Source organism: Rhea pennata, chromosome 5 (genome assembly GCF_028389875.1).
Source record: "Rhea pennata isolate bPtePen1 chromosome 5, bPtePen1.pri, whole genome shotgun sequence".
In the NCBI taxonomy this organism is placed as follows: Eukaryota; Metazoa; Chordata; class Aves; order Rheiformes; family Rheidae; genus Rhea; species Rhea pennata.
Genome location: NC_084667.1, coordinates 14,650,459 through 14,668,057, shown reverse-complemented (window position 1 = coordinate 14,668,057; position 17,599 = coordinate 14,650,459). Strand labels below are relative to the sequence as shown.

General features: G+C 40.8%; 1 protein-coding gene across 8 annotated transcripts in view; it reads left to right on the top strand.

Moving 5' to 3' along the window:
* DPF3 (double PHD fingers 3) overlaps window positions 1–17,599 on the top strand; it is a 172,604-nt gene that overhangs the window by 28,075 nt on the left and 126,930 nt on the right. For 6 of the 8 annotated variants that reach the window (XR_009958447.1, XR_009958446.1, XR_009958445.1 and 3 more), the window contains exon 2: window positions 11,072–11,154. The exons of the other annotated variants lie outside the window; for them this stretch is intronic. Coding sequence is in view for 3 of the 6 variants with exons in the window: in XM_062576107.1 (XP_062432091.1) it covers window positions 11,120–11,154 (35 nt within the window). In the remaining 3 variants the exon portion in view is untranslated. The remainder of the gene's footprint in view (window positions 1–11,071; window positions 11,155–17,599) is intronic. 8 annotated transcript variants of the gene reach the window in all.

Genomic DNA, 17,599 nt, shown 5'->3' with positions numbered 1-17,599 from the left:
AGTGCAGAGTCCTGCACCTAGGGAGGAATAACCCTAGGCAGCAGTACAAGCTGGAGGCTGACCTTCTGGAGAGCAGCTCTGCAGAGGAAGACCTGGGAGAGCTGGTGGATGACAGATTGACCGTGAGCCAGCAGTATGCCCTTGTGGCCAAGAAGGCCAATGGTCTGCTGGGGTGCATTAAGAAGAGTTGCCAGCAGGTCAAGGGAGGAGATCCTGCCCCTCTACTCAGCCCTGGTGAGGCCTCATCTCAAGTACTGTGTCCAGTTGTGGGTTCCCCAGTACAAGAGAGACATGGAGCTACTGGAGAGAGTCTTACGTAAGGCTACGAAGATGGTCAGAGGGCTGGAGCACCTGCCCTGTGAGGAACAGCTGCAAGAGCTGGGCCTGTTTAGCCTGGGGAAGAGAAGACTGAGGGGGGATCTTATCAATGTGTATAAGTATCCGAAGGGAGGGTGTCAAGGGGACGGGGACCAACTCTTTTCAGTTGTCCCGTGCGAAAGTACTAGATGCAATGGGCAGAAATTGAAGCACAGGAAGTTCTGCCTGACCGTGAGAGGGAATTTCTTCCCTGTGAGAGTGACGGAGCACTGGACCAGGTTGCCCCGAGAGGTTGTGGAGTCTCCTTCTCTGGAGATCTTCAAGGCCCACCTGGATGCAACCCTGTCTACCATGCTGTAGGTGACCCTGCTGAGCAGGGAGGTTGGACTAGATGATCTCCAGAGGTTCCTTTCAACCTTACTGATTCTATGATTCTATGAAAGTTAGCTGAGAATACTAAATATATTCCAGGTTGAAAAAAGCATCAGGTTTCTGTGAAGTATTGAAGAAAGACCTCATATAAATGAATGATTAGGCTGATTAAAATGTCTGATTATGTTCATTTCAGATAAACGTAAATTAACACATGTGGGGAAAAGCAATCCCAAATTGAAGTATTCAGCAATGAGCTTAAAACTAGTTATTGCCACTGAAGAGACGAGTTTTGGAGTTAAAATAGATAGTTTTATCAAAATCCAGTGCCATATCCACTAACTCAGTAAAAAGAAAAGAAGAAAATAAAAAAGAAAGAGGCATATTGAATGTTAGGAATTATTTTGAAAGGAATAGAAAACAAACATCATTATTATGACCTCTATGTGAATCTAAGGTCTCCTCTATCTCGAATACTCTGAACAATTTGGCCTTCTTAAAAAAGGATGCAATAGACTCAAAAAGGTACTGAGAAGGAAAGCAGGATGATCAAAAGCATGGATAGCTTCTTTATGAGGAATTATTAAACTGATTTGAGTCTGTAAAAAGATTTTTGAGGGGTAAGAGAGATGTATAGGATCAAGAACATCATGGAAGAGGCAGATGGGGATTAGGACATCAAATGAGACTATCAAGAAGCTGTTTCAAAGTGAACAGAAAGGAGTACTTTAAAAAAAAATGTTAAATAAATATGTAGAACTCTTTGCAAAGGGATGTAGTGAATGTGAAGTTCAGAAAGTGTCAACTTCCTGGAAGAAAAAATTCCTTCAAGGGCTATTGAATGCTGAGATATCCAAACTGTAAATTGCTAGAGGCTGGGAGAGTGTATTCTGCCAGAAATATCACTATAAGCTTTATATATTTTTATGGGCCTCCTTAGGGATTCCTTATTGGCTGTAGTTTGAGACAGAATCCTGGGTTAAATGGACCTTTGGTCTGAACTGGTATGGCCTTTTTTATGTTTCAAGGGCTCTAGCAGTCGCATAGTACTTAGCACTGTTGCAAGAGAGGCCTTGAGAAGTTTCAAAATAAGAGACCTAGAAATGCAAGATGGAATCATGATTACTGGCTAAATAAACCAAAGCTTTATTTTCTTCTTTGCAATATTTACTCCTTCATGTCAGCCCTAGGGGGAAATCTGTGTGCCAGTTCACCGAGGTCTTGCAACAACCTGAGACAACCTGTTTATTAAACATATGCTGTGACTGTTATACAGAGGAAATGGTATGATCCAGACTTGTAGTGCAGAGACTTGGGTTCAGTTTCTGGCTACACCCTACTGACTTTCTGTATGTTTCTAGCCAAATTCTGTATCATTTTGTCCCTCTCTTCCTTGTGCAAAGAACAGATAAACTCCTGCATGTTCCTCCTTGAAGAGCAGTTTGACATTAATGGTTGTGAAGTACTAAATCAGTGCTAAAAGTTGAGTTTGTTTAATGTTGATTTGTTTTTAACAGACATGCAGTTAGGAAACTTGCTGTCTTCAATGTCTATTCATAGGACACTCATTCAGCCTGGATAAGAAGTAAAACCTATATTCAAATTCCTTCTGTAGGGAAAACTCAGATTAGCTATTGTTACAGTTATTACTTACTGATTAGTTGAGGGGGATGAGTTAGAGCTGGCAAGGTTAACCCCAGGAGATCTCCAGTGGTCTGATCTGACTAGAGAAAGCATTATACTTTTAGCTCTCACTAGTTTGCTGTTTATGGGATGAATTTCCTAGTCGTGTCTCAGATTCGTTATTACGGGTGACCTTTGCTCTTCCATGTGGCTCTCCTTCTGCTCCTGTGATCATGTGTAGATGTATCTTGTACGTTATTATTTGTAATGAAAGGCAGCTGATGGCACTTCCATGTAAGATGGTTATCCTCTCCCTGTGCTGTGCACCAGGATATCTGAATCCTGATAAGAAGGCAAAGAGATGCTTTCCTTCAAAATTAAATATATCAAATGCCCCAGTACCTGCCTTAGCACTTGCAGCTGAGCTAGATGATATCAAAATCCAGGGAAATGTGGTTAAAATTCCCTTGTGTCCCAGGTAACTGCTAGTTGCTTAAATCAAGTTTCAGGAGGAGGTATGTAACCATGTAAATAACAAACTGACACAATGCTCTAACTTCCCTTCCGAATCTGCTCTGCACTCACTGTAAAACTAGAACAGATTATTTAAGCCTTTTGCTTCTTTGGCTTCAATAAAATCTGGCAGGGGAGGTGACTTGAATCTGCTTATTTTCTGAGTTTCTGGGAAGCAGTTTTGGTTCCTGGCTCTAGTTACTGTTGCATCTGATTGCCATGGTCCTTATGCTGCTCTGCTATAGTTGAGGCATATGGGCATCTGAGCCCTGCCTTCTGTCTTTCCCCACTCACAACAGACCCTGTAGTGTGTGACACTAGGGAAGGAGGCCTTCTGATCTGCTCTGTGTTCCCACACTGGGGCTTCTACACACGATTCCTGTCTTTACACAGGAGTGGCTGCTGCAGTAGGTCAACAGAATTATTAAACAATTGCATATTAGGCTCTTACTCAGGCATCTGTAGATGTTTCCAGGATACTGTACACATTGGCTAAAATGTATGAAAAAGCCCATCTTTTTCAGTGCACTGCTTAGGTATTAACACACCTTTCGACAGTCAGGAGGAAGCTCTGAGATGCTGCTTTGAGTTCTTAGAAATCTAACTTTTGAGAAATCTTTTGAGTTGAAACACAAATATTGACAACACAACTAAGGAGACCTAGATGATTTCCTTTACTAATGGGACTTAAGTACTGGAATTGCTTCAGCCCTCTGCCTCAAAGCTGTTATGGGTTCGGAAGTGTGGGAAGAGGACACAGATGTTTGTGCAAAGCTTCTCTAAATTTCACCAATAAATTCCAGACACATTTAAAATGAAACAACTAGGACTATGTGGTTCCTACTGAAAATCTTGCTGCAGCAAAAGAATTAACAGCTCCAGCAGTATTTGTATGTGGTGTAGTCCTACTGGGTACCAAGGCTAGTAACAATAAATATCCAAGTACCCATCTCAAATAGGAAGGCAAAAGAAAATGTACAGTTGCTTCTTTGTACTACTGAATGTTTCCAGCATTTGCTGACCGGTTCACAGTGCTGCTGCAGATGGCTACTGGGAAGATATATGCATGGATAGAAACAGGTGAGGAGAAACCTGTAGTAGAAGAAACTGCATCCACCAGAAAGCCTAAGGACGGTCTGCAGGGATGATTAGAATGGGGTAGCTGTGAGAGCCATCCTGAATCATGTGGCATGGAGCTCAGATGTCTCACTAAGCAGTGTTAATGGGCAGTCCCTAAATGCCATTCTCTTCCCCCAGTAAATCTGTGCCTGTGTCAAGGTAATGCTTGGGTGAATTCTGCCAATGCTCTGCATTTAAGACTGCAATAGTAAGCTGTCCGGATTTAGTATAACACCCTCACCCACAGGTTTCATTTCATTCATGCCTGGAATTTGTTTCCACTTACACTCAAAACCACTTGTGTGCTAGTTACAGCTACTTTTTGACCTGGAAAAATACAGTTGTTTGAACAACAGCTCTCTCCCTCTATTTTATATCATTTCCCTCTCACCACGTGTAAATTCTGTGCGAAGGCCATCATGTCCTTTTGCTCTTTGTATAAGTGCAGAGAGGTACTTAAACATGACTTAGCAAACAGTTATTCTATAGAATGCAAACAGTAACTCTGTGCAAAGGGCATTCACCCCAGTCTGTGTTGCCGGTGATGATGCTCAGAGGGTGGCCCTGTCTCAGACTTCCCTTGTTCTGCTAACTCAATGCTTCTGATTTTCTGTGTGCATTGCACAGTTGCACTATTGCCCAGTAACCAAAGGCATCCAGTTATGAAGTGGTGGAATAGCTGATTAAAAAAAAAAAAAAAAAAAAAGACTCACACAAGAAAACACCTAGTCTAGTTTACCACCTTTTGATCCAAGTACTAAGGGATGTTTTGAATGCCTGAAGTGTCCCTAAAAATGGAGCGAAATATATTGTACTAAAACAGAAAAGTGAACTCTAGTTCAATATAAGTATTTATTCAAAATAAGTGTAAGTATATCAGTATTTTGATTCGTAGCAGTATTGTACCTTAATTTCACTTCATACCTTTCTTTGTGTGTAATTTCAGTTCTGGTCTAAGTTAAAAGATTTTCCATGCGTTTTGGATATCTGAAAACTGTCTTCTGGTAGTTTTAAGATAATTGATTACACTGTGGAATTGTTAAGAAGACTCTCCTCTTGCAGTTTAATCCTTCTTTTTGAGGAATCCAGGGACATTCCACCAGAGTGACTAGCCAGTCTTCCAAGCTTAATGCTGTCAGGTTTTGCTGAACTGATGTTTTTTTTAGTGGAGGAAAATAGAAATATTTCCAGTTGTTAGGATATCCTATTTCTTTAATTCCTGGAAAGCTGCAAGTGGGATGGAGTGAAGTTAAACAAATCTCCAACAAAGTGAAGTGGTGTGTTGCCACTGTTGAAGCAGGACCAGAGGTCAAGGTTGAGAGAAGAACTGGAAAGAAAGCACATGTGCGCACATGGGTGTGCACTTACATGCGTGTGCTGCTTCAATTTGAGAACAAGTCAGGGAAGAGACTGCAGGTGTGAGAGCAACTGATCTTTTAAAACGTTTGTAGCATTTTACTTTGAAGAAACTGGTGTTCACATCTGTCAGAGTGAGCTGTATGCAGATTCTTTCCTTTTGAAACATTTAGTTTCCCTGTAATTATGATAGGGACTCTTCCAAGATGTAAGTTCGTGTGTTGTCGTTCTCCTCAGTTACTACTGAAGAGTACAGTGGCGGAGGCAGAGGCAATCCTTCAGGCCCTGTGGATGGTGTGAATGCAGATGTAAAGGCTGGTTACTAGGTATGGCAGCACAGGGAAATGCAGATAGGATCACCTCCTGGATTTTAAGGCAGAAATGTTTTACTGAAGGAGGGTTGCAAGGGAAATATCTGCATGGGAAAGTGACTGACAAAAGGACAGAGGATGCACTGACAAATGGATAGGAAACACAAAACAGGGACTGAAAGGAAGAAAAATGAGTGTAAATAGAGAAAGTTAACTGGAAAGAGACCTGGTAAGGTAGAAAAAGAGGTATCATAATGTTTTGTAGGACAGAAGTGAAATGAAGACAGGAAGAGAAAGTCTGTAATACCAGTGAATGACATTTCCTTTAGTTAGTTCCTTTAAAAATTATTATTAACTAAAAATCAGTATTATAAATATTATAAATTATAAATAGCTCCCACTAGACTGTGATCTCATTGCACTAATTGTTGTATAGTCTCTGACCCAAAGAACCTGTTGGTGGCAGTTACCTCTGGTCCTGGTCTCTGCTAAGTAGCAGAATGGGCGTACACTAGCAGGTGAAGAGCATGAGGCCAGCTAGCAAACCACAGAGTTCCTTGGAGGAGAGGATAGCTTGTGGGGCCCGGTGTGATATCCTTGGGCATAACATTTGCATTTTCCTGGAGAAGAAGGCTCAGATCTAGAAGACCTACTTTTTGGTCTTTCTAGCAAGGCCTACTTTCTGTGCCCAGAATGGAAAAGTGATGGGAAGAGTCTGGAAAGGACTGCAGTGGGGTGAAGGGCTATAATACCGCTTTGGTAATAAATGCCTGAGCTGGTTATGTTTGTATCCCAGCCACCAAGCTGGGGTTTGTGTGTGAGTCATGGAGACCCCTCTGTGTGGTTGGGATTTTAGAGATTAAATGGATACTACAACTCTGGGGATTTAACCACTTTTTCTCCCACTCCTCCCAATGAATAACGGAAGCAGGAAATGAGGGAGCAGTTTAGCTGGAAAGAGCAAGAGACAGTGTCAGAATCACAGAATGGTTGAGGTTGGAAGGGGCCCCTGGAGATCATCTAGTCCAACTCCCCTGCTCAAGCAGGGTCACCTAGAGCATGTTAGACAGGATTGCATGTAGGCGGGTTTTGAATGTTGCCAGAGAAGGAGACTCTACAACCTCTCTGGCAACCTGTTCCAGTGCTCTCTCACTCTCACAGTAAAGAAGTTCTTCCTCATATGCAGGTGGAACTTCCTGTGTTTCAGTTTGTGCCTGTTGCCTTGTGTCCTGTTGCTTGGCACCACTGAAAAGAGTCCAGCCCCATCCTCTTGACACCTCCCCCCCCCCTTAAGGTATTTGTACACATTGATAAGATCCCCCCTCAGTCTTCTCTTCCCCAGGCTGAAGAGGCCCAGCTCTCGCAGCCGTTCCTCACAGGGGAGATGCTCCAGCCCTCTGATCATCTTTATAGCCCTATGCTGGACTCTCTCCGGTAGAGAGAGTTCTTGTTTCTTTTGTGTGACAAGCACTAAGTTATAACTGCTCAACAACGGTTGTCAACATGCAACATCACTAAATACTATAAAGGTAGTTTCCTACTCTTACCATCAATGCCTCTATGCTATAGTAATTTGAGTAGTTTCTTCTATGCTTTTTTTGAATTAATCAGTATCAAGGATTTACTAAATGACCCTCAGCCTCCTTTGCTTTCTTTACATGGTGATTCGCCCAACAAGAGAGCATGTAAAATGTTTCAGATTGAAACTTGTCACATTTTAACCAGGTGTTAATGACAGAACAAGGTGTGCCAAGAGGGCTGAGACTAGCCTCAGGCCCTGGTGGTATGTGAAATACAGACTTAAGAATCAACTCTTCCGTGTTGTTCTAAATGACTGTTTTTACCATGCTTTCTCATTTTTGCAACAGTGAGTAGCAAATACAAACCAAATATTATTTTCTTTCACATCATAGATATGAGACAAAGGGATACAAGAGCCCAGCCCATAACTCACAGGTGCATAGAAGCAGAGTAAAGGCCTCACACCATTAATCTTCAGGGGAGGAGAATAAAAGCAGCTCAGTGCTGGGAAAGGTTTTCTGGAAGGTCAGTGTTTGCAGTCAATGTTGCAGTGTCTTAAGGACATCCCCTTCCAATTGTGGATTCAAGGGGCACTGTGCAAAAACTGTACAAGAAGATGATGTGTAGTTTCTTACAGAAATTCGGTGGATGATTTTACTGCCCTAATTTGTTCTGTCTCCTGCCAAGGACAGGGCTTCAAAACTGGCATGGATATTTCAGTGAAATATCACTGAAAGCCAAGGTAGTTCTGCTTCAGGAGGCCTCTGCATCGTGCATGGTCTCTGAGACTCCTTCCTCTGCTGCCACTACCATCCTAACATACCTCCTTGAGGAAGGAACCACAGCTTGCACTATATTTGCTCCTGGACATTACAGATTTGATGGTTAGGAAGCACACCTACGTACAGTCACTGCTTAAATACTGCATGCACTGGAACTATGGGAGGGAGAATAGTTTCATGAAAGGAGCTCTGTTTTGAAGTTCCATGTCCAGGAATTTGTGCAGCCAGCGAGGAGATTTACCATGCTTTATACCGAATCCAGTGCATATTGGGTGGGATTTTGCTTATTTAATCACTGCTCTGTGACTCTCCATGTAGTGCAGAAATGGTCAAAAAAGTGTGTAATTATGATACACTTCCCTGTCCACTCTGTGCCTTGAATTAAGGTGCACAGACTAAGCCACTACTCAGCACTTCATATTTTCAAAGCACTGCATCAGTCCTAATACTGGAAATTCCTGTGATGGGCCAAGTGATGTTATTCCCACTTTTAAAATTGGTGAATTGAGAGAAAGCAGGGGGAAGTCAAAGGCCCGAGACTTAGAAAGACTTAAATTACATATATGATTTCCTGGCCCTTGTGCTTGGGTTAAACATGACAAATCATGCCTCTGTCTATCTGGATATTATTTACATAATTGATTTTTGTATATATGTATGTATATGAATATATATATATATTTGTATGTATGAATACATAAATGTGTGTGTGTGTATATAAGCAGTTAAATGTCCCTCTCTATATATGTATGTATATATTACAATTCCTTGTGACTGTCATTGAGTCTCCTTGGAGAACCAACTCCATAACAGTCATTCTGAGGTGTTCCTGACACTGATTCACCTGCGTGCATCATTTTGTCAGGTCCTCTCTGTGAGTACCCTTATTACGTTTGACTGCCCCTCATGTGTAACCTAGGAAATGCCGTAGTCTAAAAGGTGACATTGTTGGTCTTCCATCTTTTCAGTAAAAACGTGAAATGATTAAAATAACTTTTTTATGTTTTGAGAAATCATAGTCTAATGTAATTAGATAAGGGAGCTGAAGCCAATGTTCTGTGAGGAGTAGCTAAGAGAACTGGGTGTGTTCAGCCTGGAGAAAAGAAGGCTTTGAGGGACCGAAGAGCAGCCTTCCAACATCTATTAGAAGGTCATCAGGAAGATGGAGCCTGGCTCTTCACAGTGCTACATGGTGGCAGAATGAGACAATGGACATACTTTGAAATGGGAGATTTAGATTGGATGTAAGGAAAAGCTTTTTCCCCATGAGGATGGTCAAGCAGTGAGTCAGGTTGCCCAGAGAGATTATGCAGTCTCTGTCCTCTCTTTCTAAGTTCATTAATGTGAGGATAGGTGGAGGAAAGTCCTGTGGGTCCTTTCTCTGGGTGAAACACAACAATGTTTACTTACAACCTATATTACCTTTGGTGACTATTGTGTTTGAGGTGTTTGTTTGACATACATATTATTGAGTAATTTCTTTCTTAAACCATATTCTTAACTAGGGTAAGTAAAGGCAGTCCAGGCCACAAGTGTTTGGTTTGGGGAATTTATAATACACTCTGGAGAGCGATTCAATGGAAACAGTAAGTAGAAAATAATGGTTTTTTTGCAAATCTTACATTTTAGAAACAGACTAATATTACCTTAATTCCCTTTCTTCAAAATAAAGAACACATGCAGGATGTTTAAGTTTGTTAGATTTTCTTTGCCTGAAACTGTAGGCTCTACTTTTGTTGATTTATTGGCACTGTACTGTGTCAAGAGAGCTATTTTCAGTGTGTGCTGGAAGCAGCAGGTTTTGCTTGGGATAGGATGCTGTATTTCTCATTTTTGATCATTTATTCCTAAGTGCCAAGACTTGGGTCAGAGATAATTTTCCTTGGAAAAACTGCAGTGTACTGTATGGAGAAATAAAAAATCATCATCTAAGAAAAACATCAGAAAAAAAGAGTACAACTGCAGAACAGTGATGGTTGAACTGAATGCACTGTACGTAGCAATGCAACGATAATGGTGGCTGCCTGGAGCTCTTAATTTGAAAAGAACCTTATTAAGTCCTCACCACATTTCCTTGTTAAGTCCTGACCACGTTTCTCTTCTCCCCTTTCTACCTCACATGGTGTTTCTTTTTGAATGTGTTGCCTAACCATTTGCATTTGCTGTGAAAGCAGGGCTTTAAAACTGCAGCAGAAGCTTCTGACCTTCTTACCTGACAGTGGTAAAGGTAGATAACATGAAAGGTTCCACTTATCACTGAACACCTGAAGCTGTAAGAAGATACCTCTCCTTTGCTAGGTTGAGGATCCAGAAAGCTTAGCAACCTCTCTCTCTCTCTCTCTCTCTCTCTCTCTCTCTCTCTCTCTCTCTCTCTCGCAACCTCTCTCTCTCTCTCTCTCTCTCTCTCGTTGACTCTCTCTCTCTCTCGTTGAACTCTGAGAATACCATTAGGACAGGGAAACTGAGGCTAAGATACAAGCATATGAAAGAAGAGCCTCCTTCCTCTTCTCTTTAGAGAGACCAGAGTCAAGTTTTGCAGGAAAATCCTTTTAACAATTCAGATTATGCATTTCCTGAAAATATTAATGAACTCTGCAAGGTACCTGGAGAAATGGGCATGAGAAGCCTTAGCTTAGCAGTTAGATTTCAGGCATAATGAGTCAGAACACCCAACTTGTATTTGTTGCATCCTTATTATGCTTGGACAGATTGTTTAATTACTCAGTAACTCAGTTTCCTTTCCTATATGAGGAGAATGATAAACCTCACGTACACTAAAGGGGTGTTTTAAGGGTTAATGGATTCATACTTTTAAAAAGCCTTAAAAGGACCTGTTGTGAGACAAACTATAATTATTATGTACATGTCAGGATTACCAGAGATTACTTGCATGTCTGTAGATGTATTTGCATGCGTGCACACTATTGCTTCAGATGGACAGCGTGCTGAGGGTACCTCACCAAGGACGGATTCCAAAAGGAGTTCTAAGATTTGGGAGGTGGAGGAGAAGTCTTCCATTAGTATTAAATAGCTTGCTTCAGTGGGATTTGACATTTACTGAAGTATAAAACTTAGGCAAAGAGTAGGTGATAAGGGAGGAAAATAAGTGCTATTCCTTACATTTTGGTGGTGACAAGGTCTTTCCCTTATCTACAGAATGCTTACAGCCAAGGTTGTACAGGACTTCTTCATCTTGCCCTAAGAATGTCAAGGGATTCTTCATTCAAAGGAATGAGAAGGTATTTTATGCTCCACAACACTTTTTAAGCCCGTGGCTTCTCTCAAAGGGAGGTAATTCTAATGATGTTTCTAGTGTTGTGGCTCTTTGTCCACATGAAGCTAAGTTGAAAGACCTCCCTCTACTCACTTCACAATGCTATGAGCACCATATAAATAAGAATAGATCACTATCATGAAGAGCTGTGTGTAAAAAGGGGGGAAATGAACTTTAATGATTGTGGTTTTGTTTAATATAGATGTGTACACTTTGCTTCAGTGCAGTGGTATCACTTGTCTTGGATGGGAAGTGCTGAATTAAAACAAAATGAAAAGCGTGGTTGAAAATGGAGTCTTTTAGTAGGGCAGCTTTTTCCTTTTCTAGATTTCTCATGTATTCTTAGTTTTCTTGCTTCTGAGACCTTGAAAAAAAAAAAGCTCACACTGGAACACTTCTTTATTTTTTTAACTGATATATTCACATGTCTATAATGAGAGAATATCCAGGATCCACCTAAATGCTAGGTTTACCATTCTAATTAAAGAAAGGGTTATTTGAACTCTCTGTTTAAGTTGTTGCTCAAGAGCAGGATGTTGTTTGTTTAATTTATGAGGTGGGTAGTGGGAGCAGGGAGTTCCTGGGTCAAAGATTTGAAAACTAGAGAAAATTGGAGAATTTTTTAACAAACTATTTCAGACTGAAATATGCTGATTCATCAGAATCAAATCAGTTCTTGGAACACAGTTGATTTTTGATTAATTTCCTAAATCAAAGAACTGAGGTTGTTTTGGGGAAAAATATTAGAGAATGTTAGAACATTTATTTGATTTGATATTTTCTAATTGATTTGTTTTTAAGTGGAAATGGCTTCGTAATTCAAAAGGCCCCACAGGTTAAAATCAAAGTGAAACAATATAATTGATTTTAAGACAATTTTTTTATACATTGTCAGTTCATGCACGCTTCTAAGATTTAAATTTTTCATGCTATTGTGAGAAAGGGCAAGAAATCTCCAAATCGTCCAACAAGATGAGAAAGCTGTTTCCCAATCAGGCTTAGGAATTGAGAAATGTGAATCAAAGAAGTTCTAATTTTAGTTCTTCTCTAAATGTCTGCTATGTTGAACAAACCAGAAGCCTATATTATATAGCTATGACTACTACTGTTTGGGCCATTGCTTAGGGGAACTTTTAACTTGAGCAGTAGTATTGCCAGTCTGAAAAATGTGACACATGCAGGTGCTTTTTTTTCTCCTTGAGGTAGGTTCAAAAACTATGATTATTTTTGTAAATGATGTCTCTTTCAATGCCTGTATTTACCTTTTTTAGTGGATTTTCAGCTGTAGGGTTCAAGTCTGAGGTATTCACTACAAATCCAGGACTTAGAAATGTGTTTAATGCCCATGAAAGCCACAATTTTTGTTTAATTTGTATGTGGAGGTGAGGTTTGAGGAAAAACACCGCATCACACAAAATACAAAATAAAACCCTGAGAACTGGTAAGAGCAGCTTTAAACTTGCTGTGACACTGCAAATGAGATGAGAACCAATGGCAGCTTCTGTGAATCTAAATACTAGCTTGTGTGCTCCAGATTCCTGTTTGTGGAATGGGCATAATACAACAGACTGGCTACACAGTGGCCAGGTGAAAATGAGCTCCAGCTTCTGCTTATAAAGTTCTTTAAAGCTGCAAGGAGAATGGGATTTGTGCAGATTTTATTAGTTGACCCTTTATTCCTGTGATGATGATAGCCTGTCTCAAACTGGAAAAAAAATGAGGCTCTTTCTTGTTTGTCAGAATATATTTATCTTTCCATAACTTATTCACCTGGTTTGGAAGCTAGCTTGTTTGTTTTTTCAGGAAAGGTGCTTGCTTTTGCCCCACTTTATGGTTGGGTAAATAAAAATGCAAGGAAGATGAGTGGCTGACACAAGGTCACTCACTGAACTACCTGCTTAGCTGAATTTAGAGCTATAGATCAGTCTGTCTCCTGGTCAGGCAAGTGAGGACCAGCAGCATTCATCTTCTTCTTCCTCCTCTTCCCTATTCATCACATTCAAATTAGTCCTCTCCAAAGCCAGGGATCTCTTGCTTAGATTCTGATATTTTGTCCAAAAGCCACCAGAATGAGGTTATTAATTCATGGGCTGTTTTCAGACATTTGTGACAGGCATAGTTCCAAGCCTGAATAAGTGTATGAATGAAAACCAGATTGAAGAATGCATGAGGGATTGAAGGTTGAAGGGAGACCTACAGGCAGAGAACAACTGTATTCTGCTAAAGCATCTATAAATCAGTTAACTCTTCACCACAGGGTCTGGGCTCACCAAAGCTTCTCAGTAGTCATGGAAATAAAGCCTTCAAATAGGCCTGGCCGCACAGAGGGAGGACCTGAAGACATTCTGAAGGCATCACTTTTCCTTTTTTTACAGTTTTATCTCAACACGTATGAGTAACCTCCTATTTCCATTGACAAGGTTCTCTAAAAACTCCACTGTGTTCAATTTTGTTTACAGAGTGGCTGTTAAAGTTTGGCCCCCTGTGGAGGCTGAGGTGGGGAATATGCTGTTTAGGTATGTGAATAATGCCTTTGTGTCCTTTAGAGAGACAATCTGGATCTCCTTACTTCATGTTTTTGCAGTGTGCTCTTGGAATGGCACGTGCCTGGCTGTTGCTCTCCTAGCCTGATCCTTCAGCTCCTTCAGCTAGGTCATCATTTCAGTTTGTGTTTTCTTTTGGGCAGATCCTGTTTAATCTGCTGTGTTTTATCTTCTGTCATGAAAATTGGTTCTCCCATCCCTCTCTGAGAATAGACTATTCCCTTGTGAAATATCTCATGTCCGGCTTCTCCTTCAAACTCTTGCTTTAACTTGTTTATGGTTTGAACAGGTAGTTTGTTATATTACCACATACTGTCTATACAGCTGGACCTATAAGAAGGAAAGAAAAAAAACCCCAAACAGGTAGCTTACATGTCTTTTTCTCCACCGCCTCTTCCTTCTTTCCTCCCTGCCCCCCACACCGGAAAAAAATTGAACTAATCAGCCGTTGCATCTATTAAAATATTAGTCTGTGGGATGCTACATGCAAGAGCAAATCCTTCAGAAACTTCTTGCACCTGCAGGGGAAATGCTCCATATACGGTATGGAGGCTGGCAGAGTCTCGATTCAGAATAAAATTTAAATAATTCTGGTCGTTTTGCCACATCCTGTTTCTCTCATTTATGCATGCGCTATTTTGATACCCAGCAAATAGTTTTCAATCTGCTGGAGCTAAAGATAGGCTTGATTTGTAGGAGGAAAAGGAGGACTCTGCTCCTTTAGAGGTACTTTGGTTCTCTACCCTGCAGAGATTGGGGCCAATCTTGAAAACTGGGGCCAGCCTTATATTTCCTTTCTAATGTTGCTTGAAGGTAAGTGCAATTGCAAAACTGCTTTTGGAGTATTTCAGAGTAACCCAGACATCACTAGTAGCACAGTTTCATTCTCCTGTTAGTCAAATGACCAGTATCACCTCTCTTTTCATCCGTCTCTGACGTTGTGATCCTTCGTTCTGTGTGAGATACGAAGTGGCAGGGAGAAAAGAAGCTGGTATGCTTCAATTTCCTGACTCTGCCTGAGGGCCTTCCCTTGTTAAATTTATTCCTAGCATTAAAGCTTTTTTTGGCATATGAACCATTCTGTAGATCCCTTCGATGATTTTGGCACATCTCGAGTTTACATTCTGTTTTATTTCCCTCAGTACATAGGTATTTTAACACCTGAGAGTGTTAAAACACTTGATCTAAAGAACCCCTTTTAGTTGCTACAGAAGCAATCCTAGTGTAGACATGTTGACTAACAAGGCAGCTACTCCAGTTCCATTACTCCTCTTGCTGCGATACTTGAATACTGCTGCTCTTCTTGTAGCAATCTTGATGACTCAGAGTGCTGTTTCTATCTGTGGCCACATTTGAATTGGCAGGTTGTCTCCTTCACCCCTTCTGCAAACTCCAGTGGTAGCTGGATTCAGAATTCAAAAAGCCAAGCTGCATATGTAAAAGTGGATAAATCCTCTTAAGTTATTTTTTTCAGATTTGCAGTAAAGAAGGGGCCTGTCAGGAAGCTGCATCATGGTCCATTGCTTGTATATGCTTTTATTTATTTGACTTCTAAAATTGTTTGGACAAAGTATATTCCATACTGGAAAAGTGAATTTAGTCTTCTTTGGGGCAATGGCGATATCTACACTGGAAAGAATGAGACACTTTTACCATAAGTTAATAAACCCATGCAGAGCTCTAATACAAGGTAAAATCTTTTACTGAATGCCTTCTTTGCTTCAGTCTTCACTGCTAAGGGCAGCCCCCATGAATCCCGGAACATGGAGACAGGGGAGAAAGTCTGGAGAACGGAAGACTTTCCTTTGGTTGAGGAGGATAGGATTAGAGACCTTCTGGGCAGGCTAGACATCCACAAATCCATGGGCCTGGATGGAATGCAGCCACGGGTACTGAGGGAGCTGGCAGATGTTGTTGCCAGGCCGCTCTCCATCATCTTTGAAAAGTCATGGAGAACTGGAGAGGTGCCTGAGGACTGGAAGAAAGCCAGTGTCACTCCAGTCTTCAAGAAGGGGAAGAAGGAGGACCTTCTTGCAGAGTCTCCTTCTCTGGAGCTATCCAAGGCCTGCCTGGATGCAACCCTGTCTGCCATGCTGTAGGTGACCCTGCTGAGCAGGGAGGTTGGACTAGATGATCTCCAGAGGTTCCTTTCAACCTTACTGATTCTATGATTCTTTGTGAAGATACTTCGTATTTTTCTAGCCTGTTGGTTGAGTGAAGTCGTGAGTGGAACTGAAGGTTTATCTTGAGCTGATAATACATGTAAATGCTTTGGGTAGGGCTTTGCCTTGGAATAGTCTTTTCCTAACGAAAAGAAGGAGTAGACAATTACAAATCCGATTGAATAGCTGGCAGGGATTTAAGTGGTAAATTGGTGGCTTAAAGGTATTCCCCTGCTGGAAAAGTCTAGTCTGGATTCCATGCAATGTGCAGTTAGTGTGCACACTGAAGAGCAACTGAACAACTGAATGTTGTTTGGATCTGTCTTTTGTGGATGTAGGCCTTCTACTGAAACTGAGAACTACTTAAAATTAATATTTGGTTGCTCTCAAATTTGGAGAGTGCCTCAGCTGATATTTTGTTCAGTTCCCTTAAACTTTTTGAAAATAAGGTTCTACCTGACATTTGACATTGTCTGGTCCTTTTGTATAACGTATTTTAGAGACCATATCAGATTACGGTCTAGGCAGGCTGGTGTTGTGCTTCAAGAAGTATGTATTCATGAGATGGATGGAAAGGACCTGTATTTTAACTAGACACTTACAGAAAGCTTTTCAGAAAACAAAAGTGATAAGTAAATCCTTCTACAGGTTTATAACTTGTTCATATTTTCTCTTTCCTGGGTCTATCTGAGGATGCTAACAGCCCTAACACAGTAGAGCTGCTTAAAATTACAAACAAAAATACATGACTGACTGATGTAAAGTATGTTAGTAAAAAATGCTGTAATTCCCATGTGGCAGCCAGGAACCAGGAGCCCAGCATCAGGTACACAAACCATTTTCATCGGTTATTTGCTATTTGTATATAAGTAGCATCCAGAGGGTGAACACTCATTGTGTTCTGTGCTGCTAGTATGTGTACTTAAACTGTATCCAGCCTGGTATAACTCGCTTATCTATGAAAAAAGTAACTGGGTTCCTCTAATACCAAAAATACTGTCATTTTCCAGTCTTAGAAGCTCCAAAAAAGTTTATTGTAACTGAGGGCTTTGATACTGGTTCTGTCTCTAACATGCGCTTACCTGTAAACTTCATATTGCAGTACTGAATGAAGTTGGAGAAGTTTTCTTTTAATGGTTATACTCTGCATGAGGCTATTACCTAGTTCAGCATTACGGGACAAATCCTGCATATCTTACTTATATGACTAATCCCATTAAAGTCAGTGAGACTGCTTGGGTTAGCAAGACTAGTACTTTGGGGTGCCTTGCTCTCATCAGCAATCCTGGAACTATTCAACTGAGCAAGTCTAATAAAATTTGGCTCTATGTATGGAGAGTTGTGTTCTTTCCATTAAACAAAATGTGACCTCTACAGGTTCTCCTTTTCTGGTGTAAACACAATGTCTACAGCAACTGGAGGACCTCTGTACTAGTGCTGCTGATTCCAAATAAAGTAATGGTGACAGGACCTTTAACAGGAAATTACTCTGCCAAATTCATAATGCAGCAGTGCAAGAAAATAAACTCATTGGACCAGATCCTCAAACTGTTGTAAATCTTGGTCACCTTATGCTGGACTTTGCTGGAACTGTGCCAGTATACACCAGGAAATAAATGGTATATTTCTCCTTCTTTATTCCCTACTACCACCCTGTATATTTTCTTTTACTTTGAGTATTTATATACAACTGGTGCTCTTTGTT